At 47.6% G+C, this 14184-nt stretch overlaps 1 protein-coding gene across 1 annotated transcript in view; it reads left to right on the top strand.

Annotated features, from left to right (window-relative positions):
- The first annotated feature begins 11087 nt into the window (after nucleotides 1-11087).
- rtf1 (RTF1 homolog, Paf1/RNA polymerase II complex component) overlaps nucleotides 11088-14184 on the top strand; it is a 61196-nt gene continuing 58099 nt past the window's right edge. The window contains exon 1 of the mRNA XM_060828722.1: nucleotides 11088-11492. Within this exon, the coding sequence (XP_060684705.1) occupies nucleotides 11415-11492 (78 nt within the window). The 5' untranslated portion in view covers nucleotides 11088-11414. The remainder of the gene's footprint in view (nucleotides 11493-14184) is intronic.

The raw sequence follows: 14184 nt of genomic DNA, 5'->3' as shown, positions 1-14184 counted from the left end.
CCCTCCCTGTGTTCCCTGGATCCTTCCCTCAATTATATCTCTCTCTATCTCTCCCTGTGTTCCCTGGATCCTTTCCTCTATTATATCCATCTCGAACTCTCTGTATTTGCTAGATCCTTCCCTCTATTATATCCCTCTCTATTGCTCCCTGTGTTCCTTGGATCTTTCTCTGTATTACATCCCTCTTTATCTCTCCCTGTGTTCCCTCTATTATATCACTCTCTATCTATCCCTCTGTTCCCTGGATCCTTCCCTCTATTATATCCCTCTCTATCTCTCCCTGTATTCCCTGGTTCCTTCCTTCTGTTATATCCCTCTATCTTTCCCTGTGTTCCCTGGATCATTCCCTCTATTATATCCCTCTCTATCTCTCCGTGTTCCCTGGATCCGTCCATCTCTTAGATCCCTCACTATCTCTCCCTGTGTTTCCGAGATCATTCCCACTATTATATCCCCCTCTATCTCTTCCCGTGTCATCTGGATCCTTCCCTCTATTATATCCATCTCTACCTCTCCCTGTGTTGCCTGGATCCTCCCCCCTCACCCTCTCTGTGTGTTCTCTGGATCCTTCCCTATATTATATCCCTCTCTATCGCTCCTTGTGTTCCCTGGATCCTTCCCTCTATTATATCCATCTCTACCTCTCCCTGTGTCCCCTGGATCCTTCCCTCGATTATATCCCTCTCTATCTGTCCCTGTGTTCCCACGATCCTTCCCTCTATTACATCTCTCTCTATGTTCCCAGGATACTACCCTCTCTTATATCCCTCTCTACCTCCCACTGTGTTCCTAGATCCTTCTCTCTATTATATACCCCTCTATCTCTGCGTGTGTTCCCAGTATCCTTCCCTCTATTTCATCCCTCTCTATCTCTCCCTGTGTTTCCTAGATCCTTCCCTCTATTCCACCCCTCACTATCTCTCCTTGTGTTCCCTGGATCCTTGCCTCTATTATATCCCTCTCTATCTCTCCCAGTATTCCCTGGTTCCTTCCCTCTCTTATATCCCTCTCTATCTCTCCCTGTGTTCCCTGGACCCTTCCCTCTATTAAATCCCTCTCCGTCCCTCCCTGTGTTCCCTGGATCCATCCCTCTATTATATCTCACTCTATCTCTCCCTGTTTTCCCTGGATCCTTTCCCCTATTATATCCCTCTCGATCTCTGTGTTCCCTGGATCCTTCCCTCTAATATATCCCTCTCCATCAATCTGTGTTCCTTGAATCCTTCCCTCTATTATATCCATCTCGATCTCCCTGTGTTCCCTGGATCCTTCTCTGTATTACATCCCTCTCTATCTATCCCTGTGTTCCCTGGATCCTTCCCTCTATTACATCCCTCTCTATCTCTCCCTGTGTTCCCTGGATCCTTCCCTCTATTATATCCCACTCTATCTCTCCCTTTGTTCCCTGGATCATTCCCTCTATTATATCACTCTCTACCTCTCCCTGTGTTCCCTGGATCCTTCCCTCTATTACATCCCTCACTATCTCTCCTTGTGTTCCCTGGATCCTTCCCTCTATTATATCCCTCTCTATCTCTCCCAGTATTCCCTGGATCCTACCCTCAATCATATCCCTCTCTATCTCTCCCTGTGTTCCCTGGATCATTCCCTCTATTATATCCCTCTCTATCTCTCCCTGTGTTTTGGGGTCAGTCCCACTATTATATCCCTCTCTATCTCTCCCCGTGTCATCTGGATCCATCCCTCTATTATATCCATCTCTACCTCTCCCTGTGTTCCCTGGATCCACCCCTCTATTATATCTCTCTCTATCAGTCCTTGTGTTCCCTGGATCCTTGCCTCTATTATATCCCTTGCTATCTCTCCCAGTATTCCCTGGATCCTTCCCTCAATTATATCCCTCTCCATCTCTCCCTGTGTTCCCCGGACCCTTCCCTCTGTTATATCCCTCTCTATCTCTCCCTGTGTTCCCTGGATCATTCCCTCTATTATATCCCTTTCTATCTCGCCCTGTGTTCCCTGGATCCGTCCATCTATTAAATCCCTCTCCGTCCCTCTCTGTGTTCCCTGGATCCTTTCCTCTATTAAATTCCTCTCTGTCCCTCCCTGTGTTCCCTGGATCCATCCCTGTATTATATCCCTCTCGATCACTCTGTGTTCCCTGGATCCTTCCCTCTAATATATCCCTCTCCATCAGTCTGTGTTCCTTGGATCCTTCCTTCTATTATTCCATCTCGATCTCCCTGTGTTCTCTGGATCCTTCTCTGTATTACATCCCTCTTAATCTCTCCCTGTGTTCCCTGGATCCTCCCCTCTATTATAACCTTCTCACCTCTCTGTGTGTTTCCTAGATCCTTCCCTCTATTATATCCCTCTCTATCACTCCATGTGTTCCCTGGATTCTTCCCTATATTATATCCCTCTCTATTGCTCCTTGTGTTCCCTGGATTCTTCCCGTTATTATATCCATCTCTATCTGTCCCTGTGTTTCCAGGATCCTTGCCTCTATTATATGCCTCTCTATCTCTCCCAGTATTCCCTGGATCCTTCCCTCTGTTATGTCCCTCTCTATCTCTCCGTGTTCCCTGGATCCGTCCATCTCTTAGATCCCTCACTATCTCTCCCTGTGTTTCCGAGATCATTCCCACTATTATATCCCTCTCTATCTCTCCCCATGTCACCTGGATCCATCCCTCTATTATATCCATCTCTACCTCTCCCTGTGTTCCCTGGATCCTCCCCTCTATTATAACCCTCTCACCTCTCTGTGTGTTTCCTAGATCCTTCCCTCTAATATATCCCTCTCTATCTATCCCTGTATTCCCTGGATCCTTCCCTCTACTATATCCATCTCTATCTGTCCCTGTGTTTCCAGGATCCTTCCCTCTATTATATCTCTCTCTATCTCTCCCAGTATTCCCTGGATCCTTACCTCGATTATATCCCTCTCTATCTCTCCCTGTGTTCCCTGGATCCTTCCTTCTATTATAACCCTTTCACCTTTCTGTGTGTTTCCTAGATCCTTCCCTCTATTATATCCCTCTCTGTCACTCCATGTGTTCCCTGGATCCTTCCTTATATTATATCTCTCGCTATCGATCCTTGTGTTCCCTGGATCCTACCCTCAATCATATCCCTCTCTATCTGTTCCTGTGTTCCTTGGATCCTTCCCTCTACTATATCCATCTCTATCTGTCCCTGGGTTTCCAGGATCCTTCCCTCTATTATAACCCTCTCTATCTCTCCCAGTATTCCCTGGATACTTCCCTCGATTATATCCCTCTCTATCTGTCCCTGTGTTCCCACGATTCTTCCCTCTATTATATCCCTCTCTATCTCTCCCCGTGTCACCTGAATCCATCCCTCTATTATATCCATCTCTACCTCTCCCTGTGTTCCCTGGATCCTCCCCTCTACTATAACCCTCTCACCTCTCTGTGTGTTTCCTAGATCCTTCCCTCTATTGTATCCCTCTCTATCACTCCGTGTGTTCCCTGGATCCTTCCCTATATTATATCCCTCTCTATCGCTCCTTGTGTTCCCTGGATCCTTCCCTCTATTATATCCCTCTCTATCTCTCCCAGTATTCCCTGGATCCTTCCCTCAATCATATCCCTCTCTATCTCTCCCTGTGTTCCCTGGACCCTTCCCTCTGTTATATCCCCCTCTATCTCTCCCTGTGTTCCCTGGATCATTCCCTCTATTTTATCCCTCTCTATCACTCCCTGTGTTCCCCGGATCCGTCCATTTCTTATATCCCTCTCTATTTCTCCCTGTGTTTCCAAGATCATTCCCACTATTATATCCCTGTCTATCTCTCCCCGTGCCACCTGGATCCATCCCTCTATTATATCCATCTCTACTTCCCCCTGTGTTCCCTGGATCCACCCCTCTATTATAACACTCTCACCTCTCTGTGTGTTTCCTAGATCCTTCCCTCTATTTTATCCCTCTCTATCACTCCTTGTGTTCCCTGGGTCCTTCCCTATATTATATCCCTCTCTATCGATCCTTGTGTTCCCTGGATCCTTCCCTCTGTTATATCCCTCTCTACCTCTCCCTGTGTTCCCTGGATCCTCCCCTCTATTATAACCCTCTCACCTCTCTGTGTGTTTCCTAGATCCTTCCCTCTATTATATCCCTCTCTATCACTCCATGTGTTCCCTGGATCCTTCCCGATATTATATCCCTGTCTTTTGCTCCTTGTGTTCCCTGGATCTTTCCCGCTATTATATCCCTCTCTATCTGTCCCTGTGTTCCCTGGATCCTTTCCTCTATTATATCCCCCTCTACCTCTGCCTGTGTTCCCTGGATCCTTCCCTCTATTATATCCCTCTCTACCTCTCCCTGTGTTTCCTGGATCCTTCCCTCTATTTTATCCCTCTCTATCTGTCCTGTGTTCCCAGGATCTTTTCCTCTATTATATCCCTCTCTATCTCTCCTTGTGTTCCCTGGATCCTTCCCTCTATTATTTCCCTCTCCATCTCTCCCAGTATTCCCTGGATCGTTCCCTCAATTATATACCTCTCTACCTCTCCCTGTGTTCCCTGGATCCTTCCCTCTGTTATATCCCTCTCTATCTCTCCCTGTGTTCCCTGGATCATTCCCTCTCATATGTCCCTCTCTATCTCTCCCAGTATTCCCTGGATCCTTCCCTCTATTATATCCCTCTCTACCTCTCCCTGTGTTCCCTGGATCCTTCCCTCTATTTTATCCCTCTCTATCTGTCCCTATGTTCCTGGATTCTTCCCTCTGTTACATCCCTCTCTACCTCTCCCTGTGTTTCCTAGATCCTTCCCTCTATTCCACCCCTCACTATCTCTCCTTGTGTTCCCTGGATCCTTGCCTCTATTATATCCTTCTCATTCCTGAAGAAGGGCTTATGCCCGAAACGTCGAATCTCCTGTTCCTTGGATGCAGCCTGACCTGCTGTGCTTTTCCAGCAGCACATTTTCAGCCTTCTCTATCTCTCCCAGTATTCCCTCAATTATATCCCTCTCTACCTCTCCCTGCGTTCCTTGGATCCTTCCCTATATTATATCCCTCTCTATCGCTCCTTGTGTTCCCAGGATCCTTCCTTCTATTATATCCCTCTCTATCTCTCCCAGTATTCCCTGGATCCTACACTCAATCATATCTCTATCGCTCCTCGTGTTCCCAGGATCCTTCCTTATATTATATCCCTCTCTATCTCTCCCAGTATTCCCTGGATCCTACACTCAATCATATCCCTATCTCTCCCTGTGTTCCCTGGACCCTTCCCTCTGTTATATCCCTCTCTATCTCTCCCAGTATTCCGTGGATCCTGCCCTCTGTTACGTCCCTCTCTATCTCTCCCTGGATCCGTCCATCTCTTATATCCCTCATTATCTCTTCCTGTGTTTCCGAGATCATTCCCACTATTATATCCCTCTCTATCTCTCCCCATGTCACCTGGATCCATCCCTCTATTATATCCATCTCTACCTCTCCCTGTGTTCCCTGGATCCTCCCCTCTATTATATCCATCTCTACCTCTCCCTGTGTTCCCTGGATCCTCCCCTCTATTATAACCCTCTCACCTCTCTGTGTGTTTCCTAGATCCTTCCCTCTATTATATCCCCCTCTATCATTCCGTGTGTTCCCTAGATCCTTCCCTCTAATATATCCATCTCTATCTGTCCCTGTGTTCCCTGGATCCTTCCCTCTACTATATCCATCTCTATCTGTTCCTGTGTTTCCAGGATCCTTCCCTCTATTATATCCCTCTCTGTCACTCCATGTGTTCCCTGGAACCTTCCTTATATTATATCCCTCTCTATCGATCCTTGTGTTCTCTGGATCCTATCCTCAATCATATCCCTCTCTATCTGTCCCTGTGTTCCCCGGATCCTTCCCTCTACTATATTCATCTCTATCTGTCCCTGGGTTTCCAGGATCCTTCCCTCTATTATAACCCTCTCTATCCCTCCCAGTATTCCCTGGATCCTTCCCTCTATTATATCCCTCTCCACCTCTCCCTGTGTTCCATGGATACTTCCCTCAATTATATCCCTCTCTATCTGTCCCTGTGTTCCCACAATCCTTCCCTCTATTATATTCCTCTCTACCTCTCCCCGTGTCACCTGGATCCCTCTATTATATCCATCTCTACCTCTCCCTGTGTTCCCTGGATCCTCCCCTCTACTATAACCCTCTCACCTCTCTGTGTGTTTCCTAGATCCTTCCCTCTATTATATCCCTCTCTATCACTCCGTGTGTTCCCTGGATCCTTCCCTATATTATATCCCTCTCTATCACTCCCAGTATTCCCTGGATCCTTCCATCTATTATATCCCTCTCTACCTCTCCCTGTGTTCCCTGGATCCTTCCCTCGATTATATCCCTCTCTATCTCTCCCAATGTTCCCAGGATACTTCCCTCTCTTATATCCGTTTCTACCTCCCACTGTGTTCCTAGATCCTTCTCTCTATTATAGCCCCCTCTACCTCTGCCTGTGTTCCCTGGATCATTCCCTCTATTATATCCCTCTCTACATCTCCCTGTGTTTCCTAGATCCTTCCCTCTATTACATCCCTCACTATCTCTCCTTGTGTTCCCTGAATCCTTCCCTCTATTATATCCCTCTCTATCTCACCCAGTATTCCCTGGATCCTACCCTCAATCATATCCCTCTCTATCACTCTCTGTGTTCCCTGGACCCTTCCCTCTATCATATCCCTCTTTATCTCATCCTTTTGTTTCCTGGTTCCTTCCCTCTTTATAACCCTCTATTTCTTCCTGTTTTCTCTGGATCCTTCCCTCTATTATATCCCTCTCTGTCCCAACCTGTGTACCCTGGATCCTCCCTTCTATTATATCCCTCTCGATCTCGCTGTGTTCGCTAGATCCTTCCCTCTATTATATCCCTCTCTATCTCTCCCAGTATTCCCTGGATCGTTCCCTCAATTATATACCTCTCTACCTCTCCCTGTGTTCCCTGGATCCTTCCCTCTGTTATATCCCTCTCTATCTCTCCCTGTGTTCCCTGGATCCTTCCATCTATTATATCCCTCTCTACCTCTCCCTGTGTTTCTGAGATCATTCCCTCTATTATATCCCTCTCTATCTCTCCCTGTGTCACCTGGATCCTTCCCTCTATTATATCCATCCCTACCTCTCCCTGTGTTCCCTGGATCCTTCCATCTATTATATCCATCTCTACCTCTCCCTGTGTTCCCTGGATCCTCCCCTCTATTATAACCCTCTCACCTCTCTGTGTGTTTCCGAAATCCTTCACTCTATTATATCCCTCTCTATCACTCCGTGTGTTCCCTGTATTATATCCCTCACTAATTCTCCCTGTGTTCCCTGGATCCTCCACTCTATTATAACCCTCTCTACCTCTCTGTGTGTTTCCTAGATCCTTCCTTCTATTATATCCCTCTCTGTCTCTCCCTGTGTACCCAGGATCGTTCCCTCTATTATATCCCTCTCTATCTATCCCAGTATTCCCTGGATCCTCCCTCTATTATAGCCATCTCTACCTCTCCCTGTGTTCCCTGGATCCTCCCTTCTATTATATCCCTTTCGATCCTGCTGTGTTCGCTAGATCCTTCCCTATATTATATCCCTCTCTATCTCTCATTGTGTTCCCCTGGATCCTTCCCTCTACTATATCCATCTCTATCTGTCCCTGTGTTCCCAGGATCCTTCCCTCTGTTATATCCCTCTCTATCTCTCCCAGTATTCCCTGGATCCTTCCCTCTATTATATCCTTCTCTACCTCTCCTGTGATCCCTGGACCCTTCCCGCGATTATATCCATATCTGTCCCTGTGTTCCCACCATCCTTCCCTCTATTATATCCCCCTCTACCTCTCCCTGTGTTCCCACCATCCTTTCCTCTATTATATCCCTCTCTATCTCTCCCTGTGTTTCCTGGATCCTTCCCTCTGTTATATCCCTCTCTATCTCTCGCTGTGATCCCTGGATCCTTCCCACGATTATATCCTTATCTGTCCCTGCGTTCCCACCATCTTTCCCTCTATTACATCCCTCTCTATCTCTCCCTATGTTCCCAGGATACTTCCATCTCTTATATCCCTCTATACCTCCCACTGTGTTCCAAGATCCTTCTTTCTATTATATCCCCCTCTACCTCTGCCTGTATTCCCTGGATCCTTTCCTCTATTATATCCCTCTCTATCTCTCCTTGTGTTTCCTGGATCCTTCTCTCTATTATATCCCCCTCTACCTCTGCTTGTGTTCCCTGGATCCTTCCCTCTATTTTATCCCTCTCCATCTGTCCCTGGATCCTCCCTCTATTATAACCCCCTCATCTTCTCTGTGTGTTTCCTGGATCCTTCCCTCTATTATATCCCTCTCTATCTGTCCCTGTGTTCACAGGATCCTTCCCTCTATTATATCCCTCCCTATCTCTCCCCGTGTTCCCAGGATCCTTCCCTCTATTGAATCCCTCTCTATCTCTCCCTGCATTCCCTGGATCCTCCCCTCTATTATATCCCTCTCTATCACTCCCTGTGTTCCCAGCTTACTTCCCTCTATTATATCCCTCTCTATCTCTGCCTGTGTTCCCTGGATCCTCCCCCTCTATTATATACCTCTCTATCTCTCCTTATGTTCCCTGGATCTGTCCCTCTATTATATTCCTCTCTACCTCTCCCTGTGTTCCTAGATCCTTCCTACTATTATATCCTTCTCTATCTCTCTATGTTCCCTGGATACATCCCTCTATTATATTCCTCTTTATCCCTCCCTGTGTTCCCTGGATCCTTCCCTCTATCATATGCCTCTTTATCTCTCCCTATGTTCCCTGGATCCTTCCCTCTATTATATCCCTCTCTATCTCTCCCTCTGATACCTGTATCCTTCCCTCTATTATATCCCTCTCTATCTCATCCTGTGTTCCCTGGATCCTTCCCTCTATTATATCCCACTTGATCTCTCTGTGTTCGTTGGATCCTGCCCTCTATTATATCCCTCTCTGCCCTTCCTTTTGTTCCCTGGTTCCTTCCCTCTTTATAACCCTCTCTATCTCTTCCTGTGTTCTCTGGATCCTTCCCTCTATTATATCCTTCTCTGTCCCACCCTGTGTTCCCTGGATCCTCCCTTCTATTATATCCCTTTCGCTCTCGCTGTGTTCGCTAGATCCTTCCCTATATTATATCCCTCGCTATCTCTCCTTGTGTTCCCTGGATCCTTCTCTCTACTATATCCATCTCTATCTGTCCCTGTGTTCCCAGGATCCTTCCCTCTATTATATTCCTCTACATCTGTCCCAGTATTCCCTGGATCCTTCCCTCTATTATATCACTCTCTACCTCTCCCTGTGATCCCTGGATCCTTCCCACGATTATATCCATATCTGTCCCTGTGTTCCCACCATCCTTCCTTCTATTACATCCCTCTCTATCTCTCCCTATGTTCCCAGGATACTTCCCTCTCTTATATCCCTCTATACCTCCCACTGTGTTCCAAGATCCTTCTTTCTATTATATCCCCCTCTTCCCTTGCCTGTATTCCCTGGATCCTTTCCTCTATTATATCCCTCTCTATCTCTCCCTGTGTTTCCTGGATCCTTCTCTTTATTATATCCCGCTCTACCTCTGCCTGTGTTCTCTGGATCCTTCCCTCTATTTTATCCCTCTCTATCTGTCCCTGTGTTTCCTCGATCCTTCCCTCTATTATATTGCTCTAAACCTCTCCCTGTGTTCCCTGGATCCTTCCCTCTGTTATATCCCTCTCTATCTCTCCCTCTGTTCCCTGGATCATTCCCTCTCTTATGTCCCTCTCTATCTCTCCCTGTGTTCCCTGGATCCTTCCCTCTATGATATCCCTCTCTATCTCTCCCCGTGTTCCCTGGATCCTTCCCTCTATGATATCCCTCTCTATCTCTCCCTGTGTTCCTGGATCCTTCTCTCTATTATTTCCCTATCTGTCCCTGTGTTCCTAGGTCATTCCCTCTATTATATCCCTCTCTCTCTCCCCGTGTTCCCTGGATCCATCCCTCTATTATATTCCCCTTTATCTCTCCTTGTGTTCCCTGGATCCTTCCCTCTATTATATCCCTCTCTATCTCACCCTGTGTTCCCTGGATCTTTCCGTCTATTATATCCCTCTCTATCTCTCCCTATGTTCCCAGGATACTTCCCTCTTTTATATCCCTCGCTATCTCCCACTGTGTTCCTAGATCCTTCTCTCTATTATATCCCCCTCTCCCTGTGTTCCCAGATCCTTCCCTCTATTATATCCCTCTCTAACTCTCCCTGTGTTCCTGGATCCTTCCCCTATTATTTCCCTATGTGTCCCTGTGTTTCCTAGATCCTTCCCTGTATTATATCGCTCTCTACCTCTGCCTGTGTTCCTATATCCTTCCCTCTGTTATATCCCTCTGTCTCTCTATCCACCGTGTTCCCTGGATCCTTCCTTTTTTTTTATCTCTCTCTCCCCGTGTTCCCTGGATCCTTCCCTCTTTTTTTTATCTCTCTCCCTGTGTTCCCTGGATCCTTCCTTTTTTTATCTCTCTCTCTCTCCCCGTGTTCCCTGGATCCTTCCCTCTTTTTTTTATCTCTCTCTCCCTGTGTTCCCTGGATCCTTCCCTCTTTTTTTATTATCTCTCTCTCCCTGTGTTCCCTGGATCCTTCCCTTTTTTTTATCTCTCCCCTGTGTTCCCTGGATCCTTCCCTCTTTTTTTTTATTTATCTCTCTCTCTCTCTCTCTCCCAGTGTTCCCTGGATCCTTCCCTCTATTATCTCTCTCTCTCTCTCTCTCCCCGTTTATCTCTCTCTCTCTCTCTCTCTCTCCCTGTGTTCCCTGGATCCTTCCCTCTATTATCTCTCTCTCTCCCTGTGTTCCCTGGATCCTTCCCTCTATTATCTCTCTCTCTCTCTGTGTTCCCTGGATCCTTCCCTCTATTATCTCTCTCTCTCCCTGTGTTCCCTGGATCCTTCCCTCTATTATCTCTCTCTCTCCCTGTGTTCCCTGGATCCTTCCCTCTATTATCTCTCTCTCTCTCTCTGTGTTCCCTGGATCCTTCCCTCTATTATATATCTCTCTCTCTCTCTCTCCCTGTGTTCCCTGGAACCTTCCCTCTTGTCTCTCCCTGCGCGTGCCCCAGTGACGTCAGCACGTTCCGCGCCGGGCGGGGCAGCACGGGACGGCGCAGGCGCAGTGCTCCCCCTGTTTATTGTCGCCCGGAGGCCGCGGCCTGTTTCCCGACACCCGGAGCCGTCCCCAGAGCTCTGCGCCGTCCGACGCGCTCCCCGATCCCGGGGCCTTGAGCCGTCCTATCCACTCCCCCCCGGCCCCAGGCAGCGGCGTGTGGCCGCCCATTGGCCCGCGGCCTACCTTTCCACCCCCCACGCCCCGCTGAGCCCGCTCTCGGCCCGGGAAGCCGCCTCTCCCTCTCGGTCCCTCACTCCCTCCGGGCCCCGGGCCCGCTCGCCGCCGGCGTCGCGAACTGCCACCGCTGCCATGGTGAAAAAACGGAAGGGCCGGATCGTGATCGACTCGGACAGCGACGATAGCGGCAGTGAGGAGAACCTTGACCAGGTGAGGGCCTGCCCCCCACCCGCCCGCCTGCCCCGGCGGGGGGGAGACCGAGGGCGGGGGGGGAGACTTCGTGGTGGGGTGGGTGGGTGGGTGGGGGGGGTTCGGTGTGCGTTGGTGTGAGAGACCATGGGTGGTTAAGAGAGAGACAGAGGTAAGCGACCCTCGGGGCGGGGGCGGTGGGTGTTGGTTAGAGACTCCGGGATGGGTGTGGGGATAAGTGGGGGGGGGGGTGTGGTGAGGCACCCCAGGGGGCGGGAAGAGGGAGTGGTGTTGGTGAGAGATCACCCCCCCCCCACCCCACGGGAATGGTGGTTTTGGGTGGGGGGTGGTTGGGTGGGTGAGGGAGAGCAGGGGAGAGGATGTGTTGGGTCACAGACCCTGGGGGGAGGGGTGGGTTTGGTGTGCAAGACCCCCTGGGCAGGGAGGCTTGGTGAGAGAGAGAGAGAGAGAGAGAGACCATGGAGGGGTTAGAAAGGAGATCCACGGGAGTGGGTGGAGGTAGATCACCCAGAAGAGAGAGACAGATCAGGTGCTAAACGCTGCCTGAGACAGAAAGGGGAGTGGGATCTATTTGGGAATAGATGCAGAAATGGACCCTGAGGAGAGGGTGTGTGGGATAGTTGTGAAGGGAGGGTGGTTAGTGTGTAAGTGAGGAGAGGATTGTCTCAAGATGACCCAAGTGTGGACTCGAGGGGCAAAGACTTGTGGGGATTGGGGAAGGAAGGAAGGATGGATGGTTATTTGGGCAAGATTTTGTGCGATGGGGCATAGAGAACCAGCAGTGTGGGAATGGAGAGTGGTGAGGGGGAAAAATGGAGCAGTACTTGGCGAGAGGATTTTTAAGAATGGAAGGGAGCGATTGGGGGCAGTTTGGTTAGAAATGGAGGGTGTGGAATTCTTTGTCACAAAAGCAGTTGAGGCCAAAACATCGAATGTTTTCAGGAAGACTGAAGGGATATAGGTCAGAGAGTGGGAAGAAAGCAAGAATGGGATGCTTAGTTGGGTGATCAACCATAATCATACTAAATGGTGAAGGGCTGAATAGCCTAATCCTATTTTCCACATTTTTATGGTTACCCTAAATTCCTTGTTTGAATTTTTCAAGTCTGGTTGCTGTCCCAGCAAAGTATCAGAATGGCTGTTAAGTTATATGTGACCGCAAGTAAACTGTTCCTCAGTCTCCTCAACTTTAGAACAGGTTTTGGGATGGTTGCCTACACTGTTCTTCTTCAGTGCATTTTCTCCCTTGCTCATCTAATTGAGGTTGCTCGTGTCTGGTTCCATTTTCGAACTATCCTTTTACAGCCTGACTAGTATTACACGATAATAAGATGCGTTGGATTGGGGGAAATATGTTACCACAGCTCTAGGTTTGATTAATGGACAGCAAACCATGTGCAGGTGTAAGTGGAATATTTTTGGGCTTTTAAGTGGCAATGTACTACAAGGATCTGAGAGGGGTTTTGGCTGTTTACAATTTATGATTTAGATGACAGAAACTGGAGGGATTTGGATTGGATGGGTGTGAGAACGTGGTAGATGGAATATGGTGTAGCAAAGTACAGAGCCATACTTTGGTATGAAAACTTAGAACTATTTTGTGTGCAGGTGCAGTAAGTTTTTAATGATTTGTTCTAAAGGAACAATATTATAGGTATAAGTACAATTTTAATTGTTCTCTTTTCTTAAAGCACATCCTTGCCCCTAGAGGGAGTGCAAAGTTCTTTTAATTGTTTCTAAGGTTAAGGGAACCTTTAACAGGAGAGATTGAGTAGGCAAGACCCACATTTCTTAGAGTGGTGTGTTGCTGGAAAAGCACAGTAGGTCAGGCAGCATCCGAAGAGCAGGAAAATTGACCTTTTCCTGCTCCTCAGATGCTGCCTAACCGGTGCTTTTCCAACAACACACTCTCGACTCTGATCTTCAGCATGTGCAGACCTCATTGCCTCCTACATTGCTCCGAGGTGAGAAGAATTTATAAACCCATCAATCACGTTTGCCTACGTGGGCTGCAAGTCAAGCATTTTGAAATTGTCATCTTTATTTTTAGATTCTTCCATGGTCTTTCTCCTCTCTACTTCTGTAACTACCTCCGACCCCATACTCCTTTGAGATGTACTCTAATTATGGTTTCTTGAGCACCTCCGACTTTAATCACTCAACCTTTGGCCATCTTTCAGCTGCCTTGGTCCTAAATTCTGCAACACTGTCCCTACTTTTCTTCACCTTACTTTCCTCCCTCAAGACACTCTTTAAAAGCCATCTGTTTTTATCTCCTTATTTTGTCACTTTATACTGTTCTTGAAAACACCCTTGGGATGTTTTATGGTCAAGGTGCTGTATAATTATAAATTATTAACTGAGAGAGGTGACTACATTTAAAAATGGAACATGCTTAAGGGGTTTGAGCCCAAAAATATTCCTGAGGACCTGAAGAAATGGCATCACTAACCATGGAATCTATGGTCACTCTCTTAAAACAAGTGTTTGGCATTTGGGATTGAGAAGAGGATAAACCTCTTTGCTGAGAAGGTTGTGAATCTTCCATAATCAGATTCTGATGGTTTTAATTTGCAAACTTTTTTTTTAAAAAAAGCACCAATCATTAAGATTTGTTGCATATGGTTCAAGTATGAATTTGTTTTGGTTGCTTGTGCTCTTGCTTTAAGTCATGTGGGTTGGAGCAATGGTC

The sequence above is a fragment of the Hemiscyllium ocellatum genome, chromosome 8 (assembly GCF_020745735.1).
Source record: "Hemiscyllium ocellatum isolate sHemOce1 chromosome 8, sHemOce1.pat.X.cur, whole genome shotgun sequence".
Taxonomy (NCBI): Eukaryota; Metazoa; Chordata; class Chondrichthyes; order Orectolobiformes; family Hemiscylliidae; genus Hemiscyllium; species Hemiscyllium ocellatum.
The sequence above is the reverse complement of the archived record's forward strand: the minus strand, read 5'-3'. Positions and strand labels throughout refer to the sequence as shown.